The sequence below is a fragment of the Fulvia fulva genome, chromosome 6, assembly GCF_020509005.1.
Source record: "Fulvia fulva chromosome 6, complete sequence".
Lineage (NCBI taxonomy): Eukaryota > Fungi > Ascomycota > Dothideomycetes > Mycosphaerellales > Mycosphaerellaceae > Fulvia > Fulvia fulva.
This window is the reverse complement of record NC_063017.1, coordinates 2,154,473-2,175,246: the sequence shown is the minus strand read 5'-3', so window position 1 is coordinate 2,175,246 and position 20,774 is coordinate 2,154,473. Positions and strand designations below refer to the sequence as shown.

Below are 20,774 nucleotides of genomic sequence, written 5' to 3'. Positions count from 1 at the left end.
CAATTTGAAAGCTACGTTCAGTAAAGCCGGTATACTCGTATATTACGTACTAGGTAGGGAAATAGTAGTAGAGACAGATTCTTTAGATTTTATAAACGCCGGCGTGCTTTCGTAGTATAACGAGAATAGTATACTATATCCTATAGCCCTCTACTCGAAGAAGTTAGGTCTATAGGAGTATAATTATGAAATCTATAATAAGGAACTGTTAGCTATTATCAAGGCTTTTAAGGAATAGAGACCCGAGCTCACCTACGAGGCAGATAATAAGGACTTATAGCTAGTCAAGATTTATACCGACTATAAGAACCTCGAATACTTTATAAAGACAAAGTAGCTAAATCGGCAATAAGCGCGTTAGGCTAAGTTCTTATTATAGTTTAACTTTAAGATAATATACCGTCTAGGACTTTAAGGTATAAAGCTAGACAGCCTAACGAGACGTAGCTAGGACCTTCCGTAGGGGGTAGACGACCCTCGGAACTAGTATTAGTATTAGATATTGCTACCTCCTAAGCGATTTCTTAAGATCGCCTTACTATAGGTAATAGTAGAAGATACGCCGGAAGAAGAGGAACTAGTATAGCTAAACCCTAAAGCTAAAGAGTTTATACCTATAGAACGAGATGCGCCTACTAAATAACCGGCGACGCGTAAAAGTTAGCGGGAAGCCGAACTCGAGTATCAAATGTCGACGGCGTACGTAACTAATAACGAGCTTAAGACCGCGATTAAGGACCTATAGAAAGACCGCACTCCTACACTACTATAGAGAGCGAAGATTTATCTAGTATACTATAAAGTAGATAGCGACCTACTATATATTCGAAATTAATACGACGGCTAGAGCTTATAGGTACTAAATGACTAAGCCTTATAGACTATAATAATCAAGATAAACTATAACGCTCTAGTAGTAGGCCATCTAGGACGAGCTCGTACTTATAAACTCGTAGTACATGAATTCTACTAGCCTAGATAAGCGAGATCCGTACGTAGATACACCGCGAATTACCGTACCTACCGTATAACAAAATCTCTATACTCCTAGCTACTAGGATTATTATAGCTACTTCCTGTTCTAGATCGGCCTTAGAAATACATTGTAGTCGACTTCGTTATCGGACTCCTAGATAGTACTCTTGACGGTATAGTCTATAATAACATTATAACCGTTACTAATAGGCTTACTAAGGAAGTCGAGCTGATCCCTATTAGCGCAATAACAGTATAGAATATAGTAAGGCTTTTCCTTAAACATATATTCTATCGGCGCGGGTTTCCTAACACTATTATATTAGACCGTAGTAAGTAGTAGGTTACTACCTTCTAGAAGAAACTCTATAAGATACTCCGTACAAATCGTAAGCTAAGTTTTTTGTATCACCTAGAAACTAATAGACAGTTAGAACGTACTAACTAGGCGATAGAACAGTATCTTCGTATATTTACTAATAAGGCATAGGATAACTAGGTAGAATAGCTATACCTTGCTTAGTTCGCGATCAATAATCACCTATCTAAGACTACTAGTATGTCGCCGTTCTACGCTACCTTAGGCTATAACCCTAAGTTTATAGAGCGAGTTGACCTAAACGCTAGAAAGGAGGGAGGACTGACTACTCTCTAGCGACTAGATACGCGATTAGTAGAAACCTTTATACGTCGAATTTGCGAGCTTTATAAGTACCTTTAAGAGAATATACGAATATTATAAGCTCTTTAAGTAGAAGTAGCAAACCGCTACCGAAGCATTCCTCTAGACTATAAGGTAGGTGATTAGGTATATCTTAGTACTAAGAATATCCGTACGACTCGACTATCTAAGAAGCTAGATAGGAGATATGCCGGCCCTTACTAGATCACGGAAGTTATACCGGCTAGACTCTCTTATCGACTAAAACTATTAGACGCTCTAGTAGGACTTAATAACTACTTCTATACCTTACTACTATAACGAGCCGACTACCCCAATTTCCTACTACTTAAAGGGTAGTATCTAGCGCCGCTACTACCGATAACTATCGAACCTAATACTACCGAGGCTAATATAGTAGCCAATATAGTAGTAGACCTACGTATATATACGAGGTAGAAAAGATTCTTAATATATATACCCGTAAGCGGGTAGGTAAGGTAAAGAAGGGGCATAAGTGTAAGGTAGATATATAGTATAAGGTGAAATAGGCTAGATATTAGAACGAGGAGGATAGTAAGACCTAGTAACCTATAGAGGATATACTTAAACACGTAGCCGCCGCTATTATAGACTTTTACTATAACCGGCCGGAGTTATCTACGCCTATAGGCTTCGTAGCTCTATCTAACTAGTCCCTACTAGCTACTAAGGTACTCGGGCTTAATACGATTAGGGTCATTCCGAAAGACACCGTTACGAATAAGTCGCCTCGAGCCTTACCTCTAATAGAATCTACTCCGTATATATTCGATACTCTAGTAGAGCCTATAGAGCCTATAATAATACCTAACTTTAGTTATAAGGATTATACGCGAGTACTAGCCGAAGATAGACTTAGGTCTAGGGTAAGCTAGCTAACTAGGTAATATGTTTCTCGAAGGAAGCCGGTCGAGTATAGTCTTAATAGAGCGAATACGATATTATCGGATAACGATAGGGTACTAGAGGATAATTAGGCGTTTGCCTAATATAGAGCTCGATAGGCAAGTAGCCTTATAAGATAGATAACGCTTAGAGGACTAAGGCGTGTTTTAGGAGGGGGGGTACTATTACGGGTAGCCCGCGACCCCTTACTATAGCTACGTCGGCCCGGCTGAACCGCGGACCTTCCGTATCGGGTTAGCGCGGCTTAGCTTTGCTTTATAACTTCGCCGCGCCTCGCGCTCCTCTTTCGTAGCTTCGTAGAACAATAACTATCTCGTTCGGACCCTATAGTACGCGCGCCCTTACACTACTAGTTTTAACTTGCTACGAGTCTATGTCATAGTGTAGTGAGGTCGTGAAGTTGATGCTTAGAGGTTAAGATAGACGCGTCGGAATTGAGAAGTCGGAAAAACTAAAGCGGGAAAGCACGTGACCGTCGGTACGTGATCCGATTGGCTTGGAGATAGGTCCGCACTTCCTAGAATTCCACCTTCTTAGATCGACATGACCTTGAATATCATTAACAACACCTTGTAAAACGACACAGACATGCTCACAAGGCTTGCAAACGAAGGAGAAAACACCGCTTGATTGTTTGAAAATACTGACTAAGCTATAGGCTTCCAACTTGCTTGCTTGTGACAAGGCTTGATTGCAAACCTTGGAGAATGACTTGCTTGTTGATCAGACTGGTGAACTCTGAAGAGCGCGACAAGTACAATCGAATCATCAACAATACCGTACCGATGTGTAAGCAGCATATGGGAACCATCGGGTAAAGGCCCCGTAGGTCAGTATCAGTCCTCATATGATTTTCAGTGTCTTCCTCCGTCCTTTCCGCTCTCGCATTTCACCTGTCTCCGTCCCTCCTTCCCGCTGCAATGTCAACAGGCCACGCCTCAGCAGACAGCATCGAGCTTGCCAGCCAACATGGCTCAACGAACCGAGTGATCGATGAAAGCATTGCCGGCAGCAACATGCCGCAAGGACCACAATACCAAAGTCTCCCACCAACAGACGAAGGCTACCAAGCATGGGTCGCTCTCTTCGGCGCCTTTCTTAGCAATGGCCTCATATGGGGTTTCGCATTATCCTTCGGTGTCATGCAAGAATACTACACCTCCAATGAGCCCTTCTCGTCGAAGCCTGGGGGTATAGCAGCCATCGGTACCACTTGCACCGGATTGATGTACCTCACAATGCCGGTGTGCCTCTTCGTTTTCCAGAGACATCCGGGGCTCAGAAAGATGGCAATGTATGTGAGTCTACCGACGGTCGCGGTAGCGTTGGTCGGAGCCAGTTTTGCGAAGACCGTGCCACAGCTTTTGGTCATGCAGGGCGTCATCTATGCCATTGCTGGGAATGCGTTGGTTATTCCGACCATCAACTACCTCAATGAGTGGTTCGTGAGGAAGAAGGGGCTAGCAATCGGTGTCGCTATCGCGGGTGACGGAGTAGGTGGCGCGATACTGCCACTGGTTCTGCAGGCACTGCTGTCTGCCGTGGGCTTCAGATGGGTGAGTATGGCCCATAGAACCCTATCTTCGATAACTAATGTTCTTGCGCAGACACTGAGGATCGTGGCAGCCATCTTAGTAGTGCTTGCTTCGCCTCTGCTCTTCGTGTTGAAACCACGGCTGCCAGTCTCTGCGGCACAAGCATCGCCACGAATCGACCCATCCTTCCTTCGGTCTCCATTGTTCTGGGTACTGCAGGCAGCCAACACGAGTCAGGCGCTGGGCTACTTCTTACCAATCAACTACCTACCCACGATCGCCGAAGCTCTTGGCCTGAGCTCGACCCTCGGATCATTGACAACTACACTGATCAACACAGCGATGGTGTTTGGTTGCATTGGGGTTGGAACTCTGGTCGATCGGTTCGACGTCACGAAAGTGCTCCTGATACTGAGCGTAATTGCGACGATAACAGTCTTCGCCATTCTGGGTGTGACTACTTCGGTCGCGCCACTCTTCGTCTTCAGCGTGATGTATGGCTTGACAGCTTCGGCGTACTCCACAAGCTGGGCGGGCATGATTCGAGACATCCAGAGGAAACATGACGGCGCGGATGCGAATCTAGTGTTTGGACTTTTTGCTGCAGGACGTGGTGTAGGCTCGATCATTTCCGGACCACTAAGTGAAGCGCTTTTGGAGAAGAGCAAGGGTTTCTCGGAGGCGGCAGGCTCGACTTATGGGAGCGAATACGGTCCGATCATTATCTTCTCCGGCTGCACAGCTGTCGCCGGTGGGCTCAGCTGGTTTGTCAGAAGAGCTGGCTTGATATGAATGTGTCTGGTTGCTGGTCGTGAGAATCGTCCCTGCGAGGCGTTCTTGCCTATCTTGTGACTACGCACGTGCAAGAGCCGCGATCCCTGCTAGCTCCCGCGGCGTTTTCTGCGTTTGCCCGAACTCTACTCTCAATCGAGGAAATCACCTCACCTGAACAACAAACAAGACTTCCATCGCAACTCTCAACCCACTGCTCTTCTTAAACTTCTGTCACCACCACATATACCGCCAACGTCCACCTGCAATGGCTTCCGCGGCAAGTCGAGTTTTCGACATTGCGGAACTACTCGAGATGATCTTGCTGCAAGTGAGGGTTCATGATGCGGGCACTACCGAAGAAGCACGCTCTATCAGGAATCTCTCCATCCTCCAGCGCGTCAATCACACCTTTAAATCCAGTATCGACAACTCGATGCGGCTCCAGCGTGCCATGCTTCTAGCTTCCGAAGATGAAGACGATCCTTCGCGAGAAGTGCTGCACGGCTTTGAGTTTCTTCTGGATGGTCAAGTCTCCTCTGAGCCATTGCACCCTGCTTTTCCTTGCCTCGGGCACTGCAATCCAAGTCGCTATCGTTCTGGTACCGGCGACGTTACACTCCGCCTGTATATCATGCAGCGTACCTCGAGCAGGGGCACGAGACAAGCATACTTTGGGTGCGACTGCAGTGACAACACCGGCATCACTAGCTTCCAGGAAGGCATCTCAACACTCGCCCGCGCACATCTGAAAGCTCACTTCGATCGTCAAGCTTCCTGGCGCCGCATGATACTATCTAGCAAACATCGCCATATCAAGATCAGCTTCTGTGCCTTCACGAAAACGTACGACAACATCAAGGCCGCCTATAGCCACTGGGCAGCGTTCGATGGTGCTCACACCTTGGGCGATCTGTATGAGGCTCTCGCCATCGTGCTTCAGCGGACTGAAGCCGAGCACGATTTAGCCCACGATGACGTCAAACAGACACGGGAGACTATCAAATGGGGTCTTGGGGGCTGGCTGGTAGGTGCACGCGACAATGTAACCATCTCGCAAGTGAAGAAGCTGAAGCGCGATCATACCGCTCTGCGCGAGTGCGGCCAGAACAGGTTCTCGTGCCCCGTATGCACGGTGCTGTGCATGCTTGGTGAGAAGTATCGCGAGATTTGGGATCACCTCTGATCCGGAGACGACATGGACGACCCGCTGAAGACAATGTATGCATGGGACCAGGATTCGTAAAGGTGAGACATACGGATCAAAGCAGATTGAGGGAGCAAGCTGAGAGAGGAGCACGTAGCTGCAGACTTGCCTTTCACCCAAGGTATGGGCGTGGAAGGAGACAGGCGGAAGCGGTCGAGAGCACTTGGGAGACACTTTGCTCTAGAGGGAGCCTATTTTGACTTACTCCTGTGTGCTGAGGCTCTCCGCGCGAAAATATGGTATTCCACTAGTTAGGTAGTGAAGAACAGCGCGATCAAGCATAAACTCCAGGACAACATACTGTTCTAGTGACGTAGCCCTTGGTGTGATTTCATTGTTAGGATCAGTAACTTGTGCAAAGGTGCATAGTTGCAGGAAACAACAGGCGACTGGAGAGGGCAACCCCACACTTACATGGACGATTTGGACTACAGTTCCGGACGAGTGTTCTGTTCTAGCTGGTTTGCTCCTTGTAGCGGACGTAGTGGATGAGAAAGATAGACAAACCTCGGGGAACGTGTCAGCAATAGTGGTCACGCGTGGGAACGTACATCGAGCTCATTAAGGTAGGAGGAGGATGACTGAGTTGTTCCTCTCTGGTCGCGGCTTCTACTCGCTGGTGCTGGCGGACTTGTATCGATGAGTCGGCGCGGGCAGACAAGACTGCCATCCGCAAGCAATAAAATGTCTTCGCCGGGATGTTGAGCCTCACATGGTGGTTACGTGTTCCGCGAATGCTGTAGCGTTGATACCATCTTGATCCTCAACGCCCACTGTACGAACATGCACTGTAGCATGGCTTCCGGCATTCGAGATGGCAGCCGCGTCCAGTCATGGCATCTTCAAGTCCCCAACGAGGGGGCCGTGGAGCATAATGCCAGCAACATAGATCTTAGGTAGTACGATCTGCCGACGCTGTGCACGGCGAAGGGTGTTGAGGCATACTTGCAAGCCATCTCGACAACATGTAGCATCTGAATATCGATTGAAGGCTTTCCACGGCACATTGAGTCGTCAAACCCCCAGCAAAAATGAGCAGACTGTCCCTGATACCAGAGCATAAATCATGACTTGAATCGTGGGTAGCATAGCGTACTGTAACCTTAGCTAAACATGTGAGAGTGGGTCTCGCAGTCGATCATGCTGTCATGGGATGATCTCATAGCACGTTGCAAGGCGAGACGAGGCATCGTGATAAGATGTCATCGGTGGGAGCGAGCACCACCTTCTCCCGCTGCATCGCTGTTGATGTATCTGTCGGGCGATGGAGAGTGGTCCAAATGTCGACGATGCAGCCAGCTCCAGTGTCTTTGTCGAGTGGGACGTACCCCTGAGAGGAAAATCTGCTGAAGTGAGCACTTTCAGCTGTGACGCTTGATGACGAATCTCGTGCTCCGTACGACTTGATGAGAATCTCGCGTTAGGCGGAGCTGGTCATACACGTTGTGGTTGTTTATCAGAATCCGTGGTCGCCAGACGTTGTACTGAACTCCTTGCTGTCATCGCTGTGCCCTGGAGTAATGCTGCATGAAAGGGCCGCCGTCTTATCGCATGCGTCGAGGCAGATCTGATATTGGAGGAGCATCGAGGTGAGGTCGCGACTTAGTGCTGCCGACTCCCATTGTGGATCCCTTATTGTATCTCATCTAGCGTGCATCGATGCGTGATCAGAAACGGCATCTTCGATGATTCGTGCCCCACGATGTTGAGGAGAAGACACTTTGGCTTGAGCCGCATGATTATAGTGATGTCGTCGCGTGGCAACAACGATAAGCATGTCTCATGTTGCGGATCTGATGACGCTGAACGGCGCAACAGGGTCCCAACACGAAAGAACCACGAACCTCAGCCGCTGGCGAGCACGTTCGCCTTGCTGGTCCCTCCCCCAAGTTCCACGTCTTTGGTTTGCTTGACGCGACAGATAGGATGGCCCACTGCGTCATCTGGATGTTATGTCATCGTCCGACTCATGGAGATGACGGGAACTGGTTGAAATGCGACATCACGTGGAGTTCCTTGTCGCAAGCTGCATCCTGAAACAACGTTCTGCCGTTCGTATTGCATAATGCTTGCCGTTGTGTCGCCCGAGGTGGCCACCCAGTCGTGCCAGTGTAAATAGAGAGTCGTGGACCAGTCCGGCCGGCAGTCTGGACGCCTGGCGAGGTCGCGAGATGGTTGGGCGTACTGAATATTCACCGACTGGCTGGAACGCTGCGTCAGTGGAGCGGCTGGCAGTGGATCATGAGCAAATGCCAAGATGTCGCTTCTCATACAGGGTCCTTAGAAGGCAGTATGGCACGCGAGAAAGTCATGTCTTTGGGGTCGTGATGGCCGTCTTCATCGACTGCTTTCTCCTTGGCGTCAGTATCTTGCCTAGCTGCCACACTCCAGCTTGTCCCCCTCGTAGCACCTCGCTCGCCATCTCGTTGCCGCGGGTAAAATTGTGCGCAAAGAAGATCAACAAAGTACAAAAGGTGCACAATGCGGAGGAGATATGCAGGGTTCATGCTCGGCGTCAATGTCTGACGCGAAGCCGCTAGAGAGATCTGCACTGAGGCTACCGATCCTGGTCCGCTTTTGGCTGCGAACCCTGTCACCGATGCCGCTGACTGCCCACCTTTGCTGACCATCGGCCCAATTGCTTTCACATCTCTGCTGAAGATGCGGCTCTGTTGCTTATCGCCTCGTCACTCGCCCGGGCACATCGTCCCTCCTGCGACGAGACCCGCCGGGAACGATATCCACCTTGCGGCTACTGACATGAACTAGAGCTTCGCTTGGACGTCTGGGGTCTGTTCGCACGTTTGGACCACAAGATCAACATCATAACAGGCTGATCCTGTGGGAGGTCTGACGCAGGGTCTCCGCTATCTTGTCAACCCTCTTCTCGAGGTGCGGTGGTAGCAGATGGTGATTAGTGCTATAAGATCTACCTCGTAGCCGGCCAGTTCCTGAATCTCTAATCAGACCGAACCATCCATCAGTCAGACTAGCATCTACAGTCGCACGAAGTCATACAACACCAAGTCTCCCAACCACACCTATCAACAACCAACTACTACATCACACAATGTCTGGATCTATGGCACACGTCTACTCCACCGATGGTCTTGAGCACCCAGCTCAAGACCAGTTCACCCAGCAATACGACCTCGGTAACCCAGACGCAGCAGCAAGATCGTATCAGAGGTACGTTACACCTTCACCAACTTCAACGACGTAGCACAAGTACTAATGATATTTTAGAATCATGCACCAACACACCAAGCAACAATTCGAACTTGCAACCGCTTCATCACGGAGACGATCTGCCAACTCAGGTTCCATTGCGTCCTTAACGCCCGAGTCAAGTCAAGACTCCGTCGATTCGACCGCGTCGTAAAACATGGGTCACACTTTTACCTCATCTATCTTGGAATTTTGTACGTTAGCGAGCGACATGGGACGGCGCATCAGATTAACGGAATGATGCATTACGACGATCCTCAGGCGAGGAGCTGTGTGGACGATACATGTATTTTAACAGCAGGCGGCTCGAACAGATATCGACAGTCTATAGGCCCAGAATGGTAAGGGTGAGACACTCAATCAACATCACAACAGTACCTTACCACTGTTTTCACATCTCGCGACAGGATGCTGTAATGTGTTCACCACATTCCCTTCATCTTATGGTCGAGTGCCCTGAGAAACAACTTTCGAGGCAAGCAAATCATTGCGCGAACGTATAGGATCTCATGTAGAATATATTTCGATCTCCACCCGGCTTTGTACTTGATCCACATTGAACAGCTGCCACTCGTCGGCGTCTCGGGCGATACCTGCGGTGATCAGGAGCCTGGTTAATAACATGAGAGTGCAAAAGTGATCACCACTGCATGCAACGCCTTTAATGCTGTGAACGATGTACCGCTGGAAGCGATAGCTAGTTTGCTCTCCTCGCTTCTCAATTCGGCGGCGGTACACCTACAGCCCCTCCATACGCCTTAATCGCCGTATCGAAATCCTTCAACATTGCAGTCATGGCCTTACGCAGCTCACTTCTCTGATCTAGAGGCACCTTCGGCGCGAGCCCAGTTCCGAAATTTTGCATCATGTTCCTCAGATTCTGCAACCATCCAAGAATCTGCTGCCGAATCTTCCCTTTCTTGGCCTGCGCTTCAGCTTTGATAAGCGCATCGAGCATATCTTCTGCGTTGGGCTGGACTTCGTCCCGGACACTGGCGACAAGGAAGGCGGCAGACTCGTCATCTACAGCATCTTCAGTCTTGATGCTCTGGGTCGCTGCGGAGAGACTGTCGCTAAGGTGTCGCATGTCTGAGATGACGGTCGGCCCGTGGAAGTTTCGGATATTATCGGTGAGCTGTGTTATGCTGTCGTTGATGCTGTCGATGTCGTTGCCGATTTGTGTCGCGCTGGAGGAGTATGGTGGGAGGACGATGGCCGTTGAGCTCGCGCCCAGCGCAAAGAGCAGAAGGTTGGAGAGAGACAACATTGTTGTTACGCTGTGATATCGTTGCGTTTTTGTGTTCAAAGATTCCTTCTGGAACTGCCAAGATTGCGAAGATAATGTCGGGGCTGTGGTCATCAGACTGGAAGTTGAGCGCAGCAGCGTTGTACTATCACAATGTATCACAAGCGAAGTGCTGTGTTGATGTTGAGCGTGTGGTCAGCGCGAAATGAGGTGGCAAGCATCTGCCTTGTTATCATTCCATGTCCGACTCAGATCTCTCGTAAACTTTACTAGCAGTTGCACTGACTGCAGCTCACGATTGATACTGGCGCGTTGGTCTGAAGTACTCATGAGCGAAGATACAGCACCTGTCCGCGGTTTGCAAGATTTCCTGTTTCCTGTGCGAGGCGGCACATGCGGCTTCGAGTAGGTTTCGTCGTTTGTGTGCGATGGGCCACTTTCCGGGACTGCTCGAGCAGGAAGCACGTGCCATCTCTGATAGCCAAAATGGCTGGCAAGATGTCGACGAACCATTATCCCAAAGTATAGCCTCAGCGCAATAAAAAAAAAGGTGAAAACGGGCAGAGAGCCAACGGATCTGCCGTTGAGTGCAATACAGTAGAGCGTTCGAATACATGTATGGATGTCGCGGACGTCATCGTGATGCTCAAAATAAGATTTTACTAGCGTGTTTCGCGCTTCGCTAGTGCCAAGTCGTCAATGCCTCCTGCCGTGAAAAGTCATCCTCCGACTCTGACTCCAGCATTGCAAGACATTGGCGCAAGGAAAAGGTGCTCACTGGACACCAAAGGAATACTGACAGCGGAAACCACTTTGCTGCTGGACTGCTACACGTATCTGGATATTCTTTGGGCGCGGCTGTACGCGACTGTGGTGATCAGACGCGCCGGACAGGCATAATGTTTCCACCTTCCGGAAGCTACAGTGTCGACATCGAGGCCATATCTGGAACCTGTGGATCGATATCAATTGCATGCTGGGTGGTCGTGTTCTCCCCACAGATCATTGAAAACTTCAGACGGAGCTCTGCAGAGGGTCTGTCAGTCGAATTCATCATAATATGGCTACTTGGCGACATCTTCAACGTTCTCGGGGCGGTACTACAGGGTGTACTGGCGACGATGATCATCCTTGCCATCTATTACACCGCGGCTGATATTGTACTGCTTGGACAGTTCTTCTACTACACCGGTTTCAGGCTGCGGGATCCACGACCGGACAAGAAGCCAGATAATGAAAATGCCGCACCGTCCGAGCGATCTCCTCTGATACTGAATGGTCATGCAAATGGCAACTCCGAACCAACAAGACGTCCTGCCAATGCGGCAGATGTTGAGACACGCGCGAGATCTCGATCGACCTTCCGAGAAAGGCTTGCAAGCCTTGACCCAACACATTTTTCACCAGCTGTGCCGATCCACTCGCACCCTGAGGAAACCACGGACTCCGACACTATGAAGCCCCATCAGCCAAGATCATGGGTCCAAGCTATCTTGTTCAACAGCACGGCTATTGTCTTGGTCGTCCTCGCTGGTGTCGCTGGCTACTACCTCAGCCCAGCCCCTCCACAAGAACACGACAAGTCTGCAGCTTCGGATCAGGCTGACTCACTCCACTTCAGCCTCTGGGGTCAGATCTTTGGATATATCTGTGCAGTGCTGTACCTTGGCAGCCGTGTTCCACAGCTCCTCTTGAACTATCGCCGAAAGTCCACGGAAGGGCTGAATGCGCTCTTCTTCTTGTTCGCATGCATCGGAAACCTGACATATGTGCTGTCAATTCTCGCATTTGAGCCTATTTGCAGTCGTCACTCGCGTGGACATTGGCGAGAGAGCCACTGCAAGTCTGGAGAGGCCACGTCCATTTATGGCAAATACATCCTGGTGAACTTGAGCTGGCTGATTGGCAGTCTCGGAACGCTCTTCCTGGACTTTGCTGTCTTTGTGCAGTTCTGGCTCTACAGGAACAACAACAACGAAGGCACAGCAGGAGTCAATGGTACGCCCAATGGCGAGGCTCGAGGAAGAGATGAGAGCACTCGGTGAACGCCTCGGAAGGACGATCTGCGCCATCTACGACGAATATACATACGATACACCTGCCGTGACCATCCGAAGGACGTTCACGCTAGCCTCACAGACCACAAAGTTGCACGGAGCTCGCTGGCGCGCCATCCAGGCAGCATACATATGCTCGACTTCAGCACTGTGCTCCAATGAGCAAAACTTGGCAAATCTCGGTTGGTCTAAGTCAGTTTGGCTCAACTACGACTGTGTGCGACATGGTGCTGACAGCCTGCAGTTGGTTATGATGTGAGCATTTCAAATTTTCAGCTCGCGCCCTCATTGGCTCCCGCTAACAGGAAGACAATCCGGCTCGTCTACTGCTGCAGCAGGTTACGCCGGAGATGGAGGTTCAAGTCTTCCAACGAGAGCTCTCACGGCTATCCTTTTTGCTCGTCATATCATATCTGTCGGGTAATGCTGGCGACAAAGCAGGCGACGCAGCTGGAGCTGGAGCAGTGGTCTTGGCCGACTATCCGCGTCCATCCGGCCTCAATCGCACTTCGCGGCGCCGAAACTTGAAAGGTACGCCGGTGCACGTACACGATCGAGCTTCAGACACACATCTCGACAGTGCTCTTGGTGGGCACACGACATGGTGTCTCGCTCATCGATGATCAGGGCCGATCGGAATGCTAGCCCAGACGCGGTGTACTATCACGAGACGGCGAGGATTAGCACAGAAGGGAATGTCGTAGCGCGGCTGGCCTGTTACTCGGTTCACACTGGTACAACTCGGGCCGATGGCCACTCGCCGTCTTCGCTGCAGTCACATTCCAGTCTCAGCGAGGTCACGATGCAGGCCTGTGCTTCGCGCAAAGCCGGGTATGGAATGTCAGCCGTGAATCTGACAACCGAGTCCGTGCGTGCCGATGCCGACCTCATCAAGAGCCCCAATGCCTCACCAAAGTGCGAGAAGTAGTATCAGGACGGCGGAATCTTTGGATGATCTATCGGTAGCGTACTCAACAACAGCAAGTCTGTCCACGAACTGTGCATATCCACTTTGTCTGCAAGACCGATCCGGTATTTCGATCCCCTCGCAGACGCTTCGTACTCGCAGGCGCTTCGTACTTCGTGTGCTACATGTCTCAGGACAGTCGGCTCAGCTTGCTCGGCACGGGGTTCCATCATGCACATCATACTGTCCGCGGGTGCAATGGCATGCCGAACCGCGACTTATCTCCTCAGCTGCCGTCCAGTGCCTTCCCAGCTGCTCGTTCGATGCATTCGCTGTATTGACCAGAAATTAGGCCTCGTATTGGGCCCCCTGTGTTGTTACTTCCAGGCACACCAAGCATCGTGATCGCAGCTCTGGGCACCCTCCCGTGCCACCCTCCCTGCAGTACGATAGGTCAATCTCTCAAGGTGAGCGCAGACCGGCAAGTCACATCCAGGGCGTGGCTGATGCTACCCATCTTGCATGTCTGTTGTTGCGGCTAAATGCCATAGCAGATTTTCAACATAAACAAATCTTACTACGAACGCGTTCAAGTAGCGGACGGTCGCGATGGAGACGCAAGCCAGCATCACCACCGCAACTCCCTTACAACGGCCGACAGTGTTCATTCTCTTCAGCGGACAGCCATATTATCGGGAATGTACAGGATGTCTTCGAAATCTGGCCATTCATTGGCTATGCATAGCCTTGCCCTTCTGCCGTTATACCTTGGGATTGCCAACGCTCAGCTAGGGATCAACCTCGACATCGCCCTTGGCCTACCGAGTACGTGGACCGTGACCATGCGAGATCTTGTGCTAACATTGCTGCAGCGGGCTGTCCATCGGCGGTCACAATTACCGTACTGCCAGATGACTACTCTGGAACCCTTGTCGGACAGCCAACAATCCCATGTTTACCGACCCTGTTACCAGGCGGCAACCCACTCACGAATCTGCCGGTCGTCGTGTCGTCCTTGATTGATACACTCCCTACCGGCTCACCCTTATCCAATCTACCCGACATTATATCCTCAGTCTTGGGCAATCTGCCTACAGGCGTGCCCGTGACGAATCTGCCAGACGTCATCTCTTCAGTCATTGCTGGCTTACCTACGGACACACCCCTGACGAACTTGCCCGATGTGGTCTCTTCAATCCTTGGAGGTCTACCAACAAATCTTCCTCTGACAAATTTTCCGGGAGTGCTCAGCTCGATCCTCGACGATCTACCACTTCCCACGCCCACACGACCTAACACAGCAGGAGCGCCAATCACAGCAATACCTGCACAGATAACATCTGCTCTGGGATGTATCCCGACCGTCGCAGCGTCTGCAGTACCTGCGCTGCTTTCGTCCGTGCTCGAGTCTTTGCCAACTGACCTTCCACTCGAGGCCGTGCCTGCGGCATTGAGCTCAGTGCTTGGATGTCTCCCTACTGGACTGCCTGTGACACAGCTCATTGATGAGGTGTCATCGATTCTGGAGACGCAGCCTACTTTACTACCTGTTAGCTCGATTTTCAGCGGTCTTCAAAGCGATCTGCCTATTTTGACTGAGTAAGTGACGCGATTCGACCTTCTTTGGCCTGTGCTGATCTCTTATCGCAGACTACCGGACGCTTTAAGCTCCATTCTTGCTGAAGTACCGGGCGTTGTCACTGGACTTCCTGGTGTCGTCTCTTCGATCCTATCTGGGCTGCCACCAGCTGTAACCGGACTTCCTGGAGCTGTTGAGTCGATCTTGTCGAACCTGCCTGGCGTCGTTACTCCACTTCCTGGAGCTGTTGAGTCGATTGTCAGCGAGATCCTTGGTGGTGGCAGAAACGGACTTCCTCTGCTCACACCGACCATCAACATTCCACTGACCACGGAGCTACCCAATGCATTGAGCTCGATTATCGCAGGTCTACCGAGCGACGTGCCACTCACGAACTTACCTGGTAAGCGAAAACCAGTCAGTTCGAAAGCTGCGATACTAACCTTCACCAGGCGTAGTCTCCAGTGTCCTCGGCAACCTCCCCTCCAACCTCCCCATCATCTCAGGTCTCGAGTCCGGCATCTCCTCCGCCCTCAATGGCCTCACAAACGGTCTCCCAGTCTCCGTCATCAACAGCGCCCTCTCTTCCCTCCTCGGCGAGATAATTCCCACAGCCCTCCCAACTAACAATGGCAACCCCCTTACAAACCTCATCTCAGGCCTCACAAATCTTCTCCCACCGGTTCCAACCCCAACAGGCAACAACCTCATCTCTACAACCGATGCCAATGGCCGCCCCACTCTGATCTCCATCACGCCAACCGTAATCCTCCCCGACGTGACTGTAAGCAACCCAAGCGGCCTATCTCTACCAACAAACCTGATCCCAACAACAGGTCTGGGTCCCATCATCTCCAACCTAATCCCTGGCCTATCATCACTCCTCGTCGGGCCAGGTGGCGGATCAGGTCGAAGCGCAACGACACCTGCCGCGATCCCCACAGCTTCCGTCCGCCCTGTGTTCAGCTGCCCGTCTGCTTCCGGACTTGCCTACGTCGCACCTAATGGCCGTGCATACCAAATCACATGCAGCACAAACTATGCTGGTTACGACCTTTCTACGAGCCTTCAGCCGGATATGTACAGCTGTGTCAACTCCTGCAGCGGCGTCGCGGGGTGTATGGAGTGACATACCAGGCCTCTACTGGGATCTGTTCCTACAAGAGTGTTACGGGCTCTGGCGTGGCCAATGTGGCATTCGCTGGTGCGGCGGCTGTGGATCTGAGCTGACCGAGAGCCAACGGAGCGTATTATGTCGATTCGTTGGGGGCGAACTATCAGATTCTGTGCAATGTGGTCTTCCCAAGCAGTGCGAGCATCAGTCAGTCCTTGGAGGGTGATGTGGAGTTGGTGAAGAGAGTAGCCGGGGACACCTCGATCTTGGGGTGTAGTAACAGGTGTTCTGCCATGGTAAGTTTGACAATATCGAAAATGATTTGGGATGTTTATGCTGATGATTGAATCAAGGACGGCTGTCTTGCACTCACGAAGGATGGCACTACTTGTGACTATATTAATGATCTGGACAGTTCTGCTATTGGATCGACGACTGCTGATAGTGTTGTTCTGGTGGGAAGGGCGATTCCTGCTATTGATGCAGGTGGCCAATCTGGTATCTCGACAAGTCGACCGCCTGCGCCGCCGACTTCTGTCTCTTCGAGGGCTGTGTCTGCTACCAACAATGCGTCACCGCCGACTATCACGCCAGGTCTACCGATCGTAAGCGATCTTGTACCTGTCGTCAGCTCCCTTCTGAGCGGCGTCGGATCTGGACTGAGCTCAGTATTGGGCGACACCGGCAACATCGTCAGCTCGCTCGGAGCCGGTGTAGGAGGCGCCGTGAGCTCCATTGGCGCTGGAGTGGGAGGTGCTGTAAGCCCCGTTGGCGCTGGAGTGGGAGGTGCTGTGAGCTCCATTGGCGCCGGAGTAGGAGGCGCCGTACCCTGCCTCATCGGTGCTGTTGGAGGCCTTCTTGGTGCCGGAGGAGTATGTGTCCCGACAACAACAACGGCACCCACGACACAATCCACTCCACGCTCGGGCGCCAACGGCGCAGGATCAGGTGCCGCTACATCAAGCTCCCGGTCCATGATCACCACTGTGGTACCCGTGACCACCATCATCACGACCACAACAATCACCGCTTGCAGCACTGGGCTCATGGATGGTGTGGTGTGTCCGGTGGTCAGCATGACGAGTGAGGTTGTTGGCGAGAGGACGACGGTCATCGCGGCGCCGACGCCGACTCAATCAACTCTGTCAACCTTGACGAGGCCGTCCAGTAGCTCAAGTTCCAGCTCTACGAGAGCGGCAGTGAGTCCCACGGCGACGTGTCTTTTGACGAACACACCAATACTGGGTACCCTCGGCTTGTAAGCTGTCGGGAGGATTGGAGCGCGAACCGAATCTGCAAGCTCCTCGGGTGAAAGTGTACAAAGCGTGGCGTTCGAATGTACAGACTCGGCGTAGCATAGCATAGCATACTCCTTCATCGTTCGATTCTCGTAGTTAGTTCTTTGGTAATACCATCAAAGATCTTCGAAAGTGAGCAGGCTGTATACTTCTCCACCAGTAGTCCAGAGGTATCGTCCACATCTGCTTGGTCATCTTTCAAATCCTGCCCTTCGATGATCGTGCCCTGGGGATATATCGGTCTCTTGCCCTCCTCGATGAGACGAATGAACATTGGGTCAATTGGTATGCTGCCCAGGAACGGCACTTGAAACTCCTGGGCCATGGTTTCGCCTCCTCCCTTTGAGAAGACATTGGTGCACTCGGAGCAGTTCGGACACACGAAGCCAGCCATGTTCTCCACCACTCCCAGCACGTGCACACCCGTCTTCTTGCAGAAGTTGATCTCTTTCTTCACGTCGCTCACACTGATGGCCTGGGGTGTGGTGACAATGACAGCGCCAGAAAGCTGCTCCGGTGTTGCAGACTTGAGCAGAGTCTCAACTAGTGAGATATGCTCGTCGCTCGTTCCCGGTGGTGTGTCGATGAGAAGATAGTCCAGGCTGCCCCACTGGACATCGGTAAGGAACTGCCTGATCATCGCCGTCTTCTTCGGACCTCTCCACACCACCGCATCACCTCTGTTCGCAAGCAGAAAGCCTAGCGACATGCAGCTCAGCTTTCCGATCTTTTGCGCATCACTTCCATGTCCGTTCGCCTGCTGCCCATCTCTTGCTTCATGGATCGGTACCGGCAACCATCCACCAGGCGCCTGCGTGACTTTGCTCGTCTCGATGCCAAAGAAGCGCGGAATCGAAGGTCCAGTGAGGTCGACATCGAGCACGCCGACCGAGTGTCCCTGCAGTGATAGCGAGAGTGCAAGTTGGGTGGTGACGCTCGATTTACCGACGCCTCCTTTGCCCGATAGCACCAGCGTTATGTGGTTGATGTCCTTGAGCGACATTGTTGCGATCTTGGACCTACCGATGTGTGTTACATGAACAGTACTATATCTTGTCAAGAAATATTTGCCATGTCGATTGGTAATCTCGAAGTTGAACGTCACTCGATCGTTGCTCCACCGAAGTCGGCTGGTAGGCGGGCCTTCCCGATAGTGTTGAGGTAGCGTGCCAGGAAAAGCCATGGGACGACGACGATATGCTCGAACGAAGGCTGAGATGTCTGAAAATGTCATTTGGTGGTCTTCGCTATGTTATTCGAGTTATCATGGTATCTAACGGTGTTTTTGATGCCGTCACGGTCGTAAAAAGCAGGATGCTCGATCTGAGACCGTGGGATTTATCGCTTTCAACACATCACACCGTCAAAATGTACATCACCTGTCAATGTGCCCATGCGAATGCCACACAGTCCGCATGATGATGGGGAACGATCACACCATGTCCCGCACTCCCCTTTAGTGTACATACATGCTATCCTGCCGATGTACCATTTAATGGCCGACCATGATAGGGTTGCCAACATCATCATCAATCTTGAACAACACCGTCTTGATCTCAAGGTGCTCCTCCAAGCTGTAGCCAATACCCTATCTCCCTTGCCCGCTACCTTTGTAGCCTCCGAAGGGAGTGTCCATAGCCATCGACGGACTCGTGCAATTGACTGCCACGGTACCTGACTCCGCTGCCTTCGCCACGCGCATTGCCCTGTTGATATCCTTGGTGTAGACCGAGAAGTACAGCCCATATTCTGTCGCATTGGCCTTTTCAAGCGCTTCGGCTTCAGTCTTGAAAGTGTTGATGTTGACGAAAGGCCCGAAGACCTCCTCCTTCTGCGTCTTCTCATTTTCATCGACGTTGGAGTACATCGTCGGCTCAATGAAGTACCCCTTGCCATCATGCTGCGTAGCCTTGCCACCAGTCTCTAGCTTACCCTTACCCTCAGACGCCGCTTGGAGGTAGGACTTGATACGCTCATGCTGGAGTCCATCGGCCTGTGGCCCCTGCTGCGTCTCAGGATCGAGAGGATCACCCTTCTTCGGTGAAGCGAAGTTGGCAATAAATGCCTCCTTGAACTTCTCCGCGACGGATTCCTGAACGTAAACACGGCTGTTCGCCACGCAAGCCTGGCCCATGAGCATGTGCATAGATCCCGCGGTGTCGGCTGCGGCTTTCTTGAGGTCTGCATCCTCGAAGACGAGGGCCGGTGACTTGCCACCAAGCTCCAAGACTACTTTCTTCAAGTTGCTGGATGCGGCGGCAGCTTGAATCTTGCGGCCGGTGAAGGTGGATCCGGTAAAGTTTACCATTCGAATATCCATGTGGCTGGCAAGTGTGGCCCCTGATGGTGTGCCATGGCCGGAGAGGATGTTGATAACTCCAGGAGGGAAGCCACATTCGTGGACTGCATGAGCTAGTCTAGCTGGCGTCAAGGGTGCCTTCTCGCTCGTCTTGAGCACAATGGTGCAGCCCGCACCAAGCGCTGGTGCGATCTTCATGGCGAAAGACAGGGTTGGGATGTTCCATGGGATGATGGCAGCGACTGGACCGATAGGCTGGCGAAAGGTCATGTTCACGAAGCCAGGAGTGTTGAGTGATGTAGTGCCTTTGGCTTCGTATCCAGCCTCCGCGTAGTGCTCAAATAAACTTGCTGCGTAGTAGCCATCGAAATAGGTAGACACCTAGATACATCAGCTTATTCAGACTGCATTGTTGCATCGTGATCAATATACGGGTCTGCCCATGTCCATAGCGTTCAGCTGTGCAAGCTCATCGTGAAGAGGTCTCATCTTTCCAGCCAGAGCCTTCATCAGCGCGCCACGTTCTGCTGGACTCTTTGCCGCCCATGCTGGAAATGCAGCCTTCGCAGCCGCAACAGCGCGGTTCGTGTCATCCACTGAAGCCTCGCTGATATCGGCAATCTTCTCATGCGAGTATGGCGATTTCAGCTCGAAGGTAGCTTTGTCGGAGGATGCTGCGAACTCGCCATTGATGTAATGGCGAGTCTCAATCTTGTCTGCTGGAATTGGAAAGCCCATGTTGATTGTTCTGTAGAGATAGGATGTGTGATGGGAAGAGCAGAACCAGAAGTATGCTATAAGAAATGGCGGTCCATATTAATACTCTCACCTACCTCCTAACGCCGACAGCTCCATTGCAATAATCCAGCCGAAGCTGACCTGCAGCACTGCCCAGAATCAGAATCGTGCGGAGTCCGGACTGTGCTTTGGCTCTGAGAGCAGCGCGACT

General features: G+C 51.5%; 9 protein-coding genes across 9 annotated transcripts; 6 read left to right on the top strand and 3 right to left on the bottom strand.

Annotated features, from left to right (window-relative positions):
• Nucleotides 1–3,504: 3,504 nt before the first annotated feature.
• On the top strand, nt 3,505–4,911 carry CLAFUR5_07038 (MFS transporter asaE; the record flags this gene model as incomplete). The annotated part of the gene is made up of 2 exons (XM_047906186.1): nt 3,505–4,140; nt 4,192–4,911. The coding sequence occupies 2 exons, from the start codon at nt 3,505–3,507 to the stop codon at nt 4,909–4,911; spliced, it is 1,356 nt and encodes a 451-aa protein (XP_047763446.1).
• A 247-nt stretch (nt 4,912–5,158) lies between these two features.
• Nucleotides 5,159–6,076, top strand: CLAFUR5_07037 (uncharacterized protein; the record flags this gene model as incomplete). The annotated part of the gene is made up of 1 exon (XM_047906185.1): nt 5,159–6,076. One exon carries the CDS (start codon nt 5,159–5,161, stop codon nt 6,074–6,076), a length of 918 nt encoding a protein of 305 aa, XP_047763639.1.
• A 3,091-nt stretch (nt 6,077–9,167) lies between these two features.
• On the top strand, nt 9,168–9,479 carry CLAFUR5_07036 (uncharacterized protein; the record flags this gene model as incomplete). The annotated part of the gene is made up of 2 exons (XM_047906184.1): nt 9,168–9,286; nt 9,344–9,479. The coding sequence occupies 2 exons, from the start codon at nt 9,168–9,170 to the stop codon at nt 9,477–9,479; spliced, it is 255 nt and encodes an 84-aa protein (XP_047763638.1).
• A 564-nt stretch (nt 9,480–10,043) lies between these two features.
• CLAFUR5_07035 (Ecp50-1) lies at nt 10,044–10,592 on the bottom strand (the record flags this gene model as incomplete). Its single annotated transcript, XM_047906183.1, has 1 exon — nt 10,044–10,592. One exon carries the CDS (start codon nt 10,590–10,592, stop codon nt 10,044–10,046), a length of 549 nt encoding a protein of 182 aa, XP_047763640.1.
• Nucleotides 10,593–11,470: 878 nt separating this feature from the next.
• Nucleotides 11,471–12,616, top strand: CLAFUR5_07034 (putative vacuolar amino acid transporter; the record flags this gene model as incomplete). Its single annotated transcript, XM_047906182.1, has 1 exon — nt 11,471–12,616. The coding sequence occupies one exon, from the start codon at nt 11,471–11,473 to the stop codon at nt 12,614–12,616; it is 1,146 nt and encodes a 381-aa protein (XP_047763450.1).
• A 1,617-nt stretch (nt 12,617–14,233) lies between these two features.
• Nucleotides 14,234–16,243, top strand: CLAFUR5_07033 (uncharacterized protein; the record flags this gene model as incomplete). Its single annotated transcript, XM_047906181.1, has 4 exons — nt 14,234–14,360; nt 14,408–15,134; nt 15,186–15,517; nt 15,567–16,243. 4 exons carry the CDS (start codon nt 14,234–14,236, stop codon nt 16,241–16,243), a joined length of 1,863 nt encoding a protein of 620 aa, XP_047763453.1.
• Nucleotides 16,244–16,521: 278 nt separating this feature from the next.
• Nucleotides 16,522–17,490, top strand: CLAFUR5_07032 (uncharacterized protein; the record flags this gene model as incomplete). Its single annotated transcript, XM_047906180.1, has 2 exons — nt 16,522–16,524; nt 16,582–17,490. 2 exons carry the CDS (start codon nt 16,522–16,524, stop codon nt 17,488–17,490), a joined length of 912 nt encoding a protein of 303 aa, XP_047763452.1.
• A 112-nt stretch (nt 17,491–17,602) lies between these two features.
• On the bottom strand, nt 17,603–18,529 carry CLAFUR5_07031 (Cytosolic Fe-S cluster assembly factor CFD1; the record flags this gene model as incomplete). Its single annotated transcript, XM_047906179.1, has 1 exon — nt 17,603–18,529. The coding sequence occupies one exon, from the start codon at nt 18,527–18,529 to the stop codon at nt 17,603–17,605; it is 927 nt and encodes a 308-aa protein (XP_047763642.1).
• A 585-nt stretch (nt 18,530–19,114) lies between these two features.
• On the bottom strand, nt 19,115–20,563 carry CLAFUR5_07030 (Aldehyde dehydrogenase; the record flags this gene model as incomplete). The annotated part of the gene is made up of 2 exons (XM_047906178.1): nt 19,115–20,206; nt 20,258–20,563. 2 exons carry the CDS (start codon nt 20,561–20,563, stop codon nt 19,115–19,117), a joined length of 1,398 nt encoding a protein of 465 aa, XP_047763641.1.
• Between the last annotated feature and the right edge of the window lie 211 nt (nt 20,564–20,774).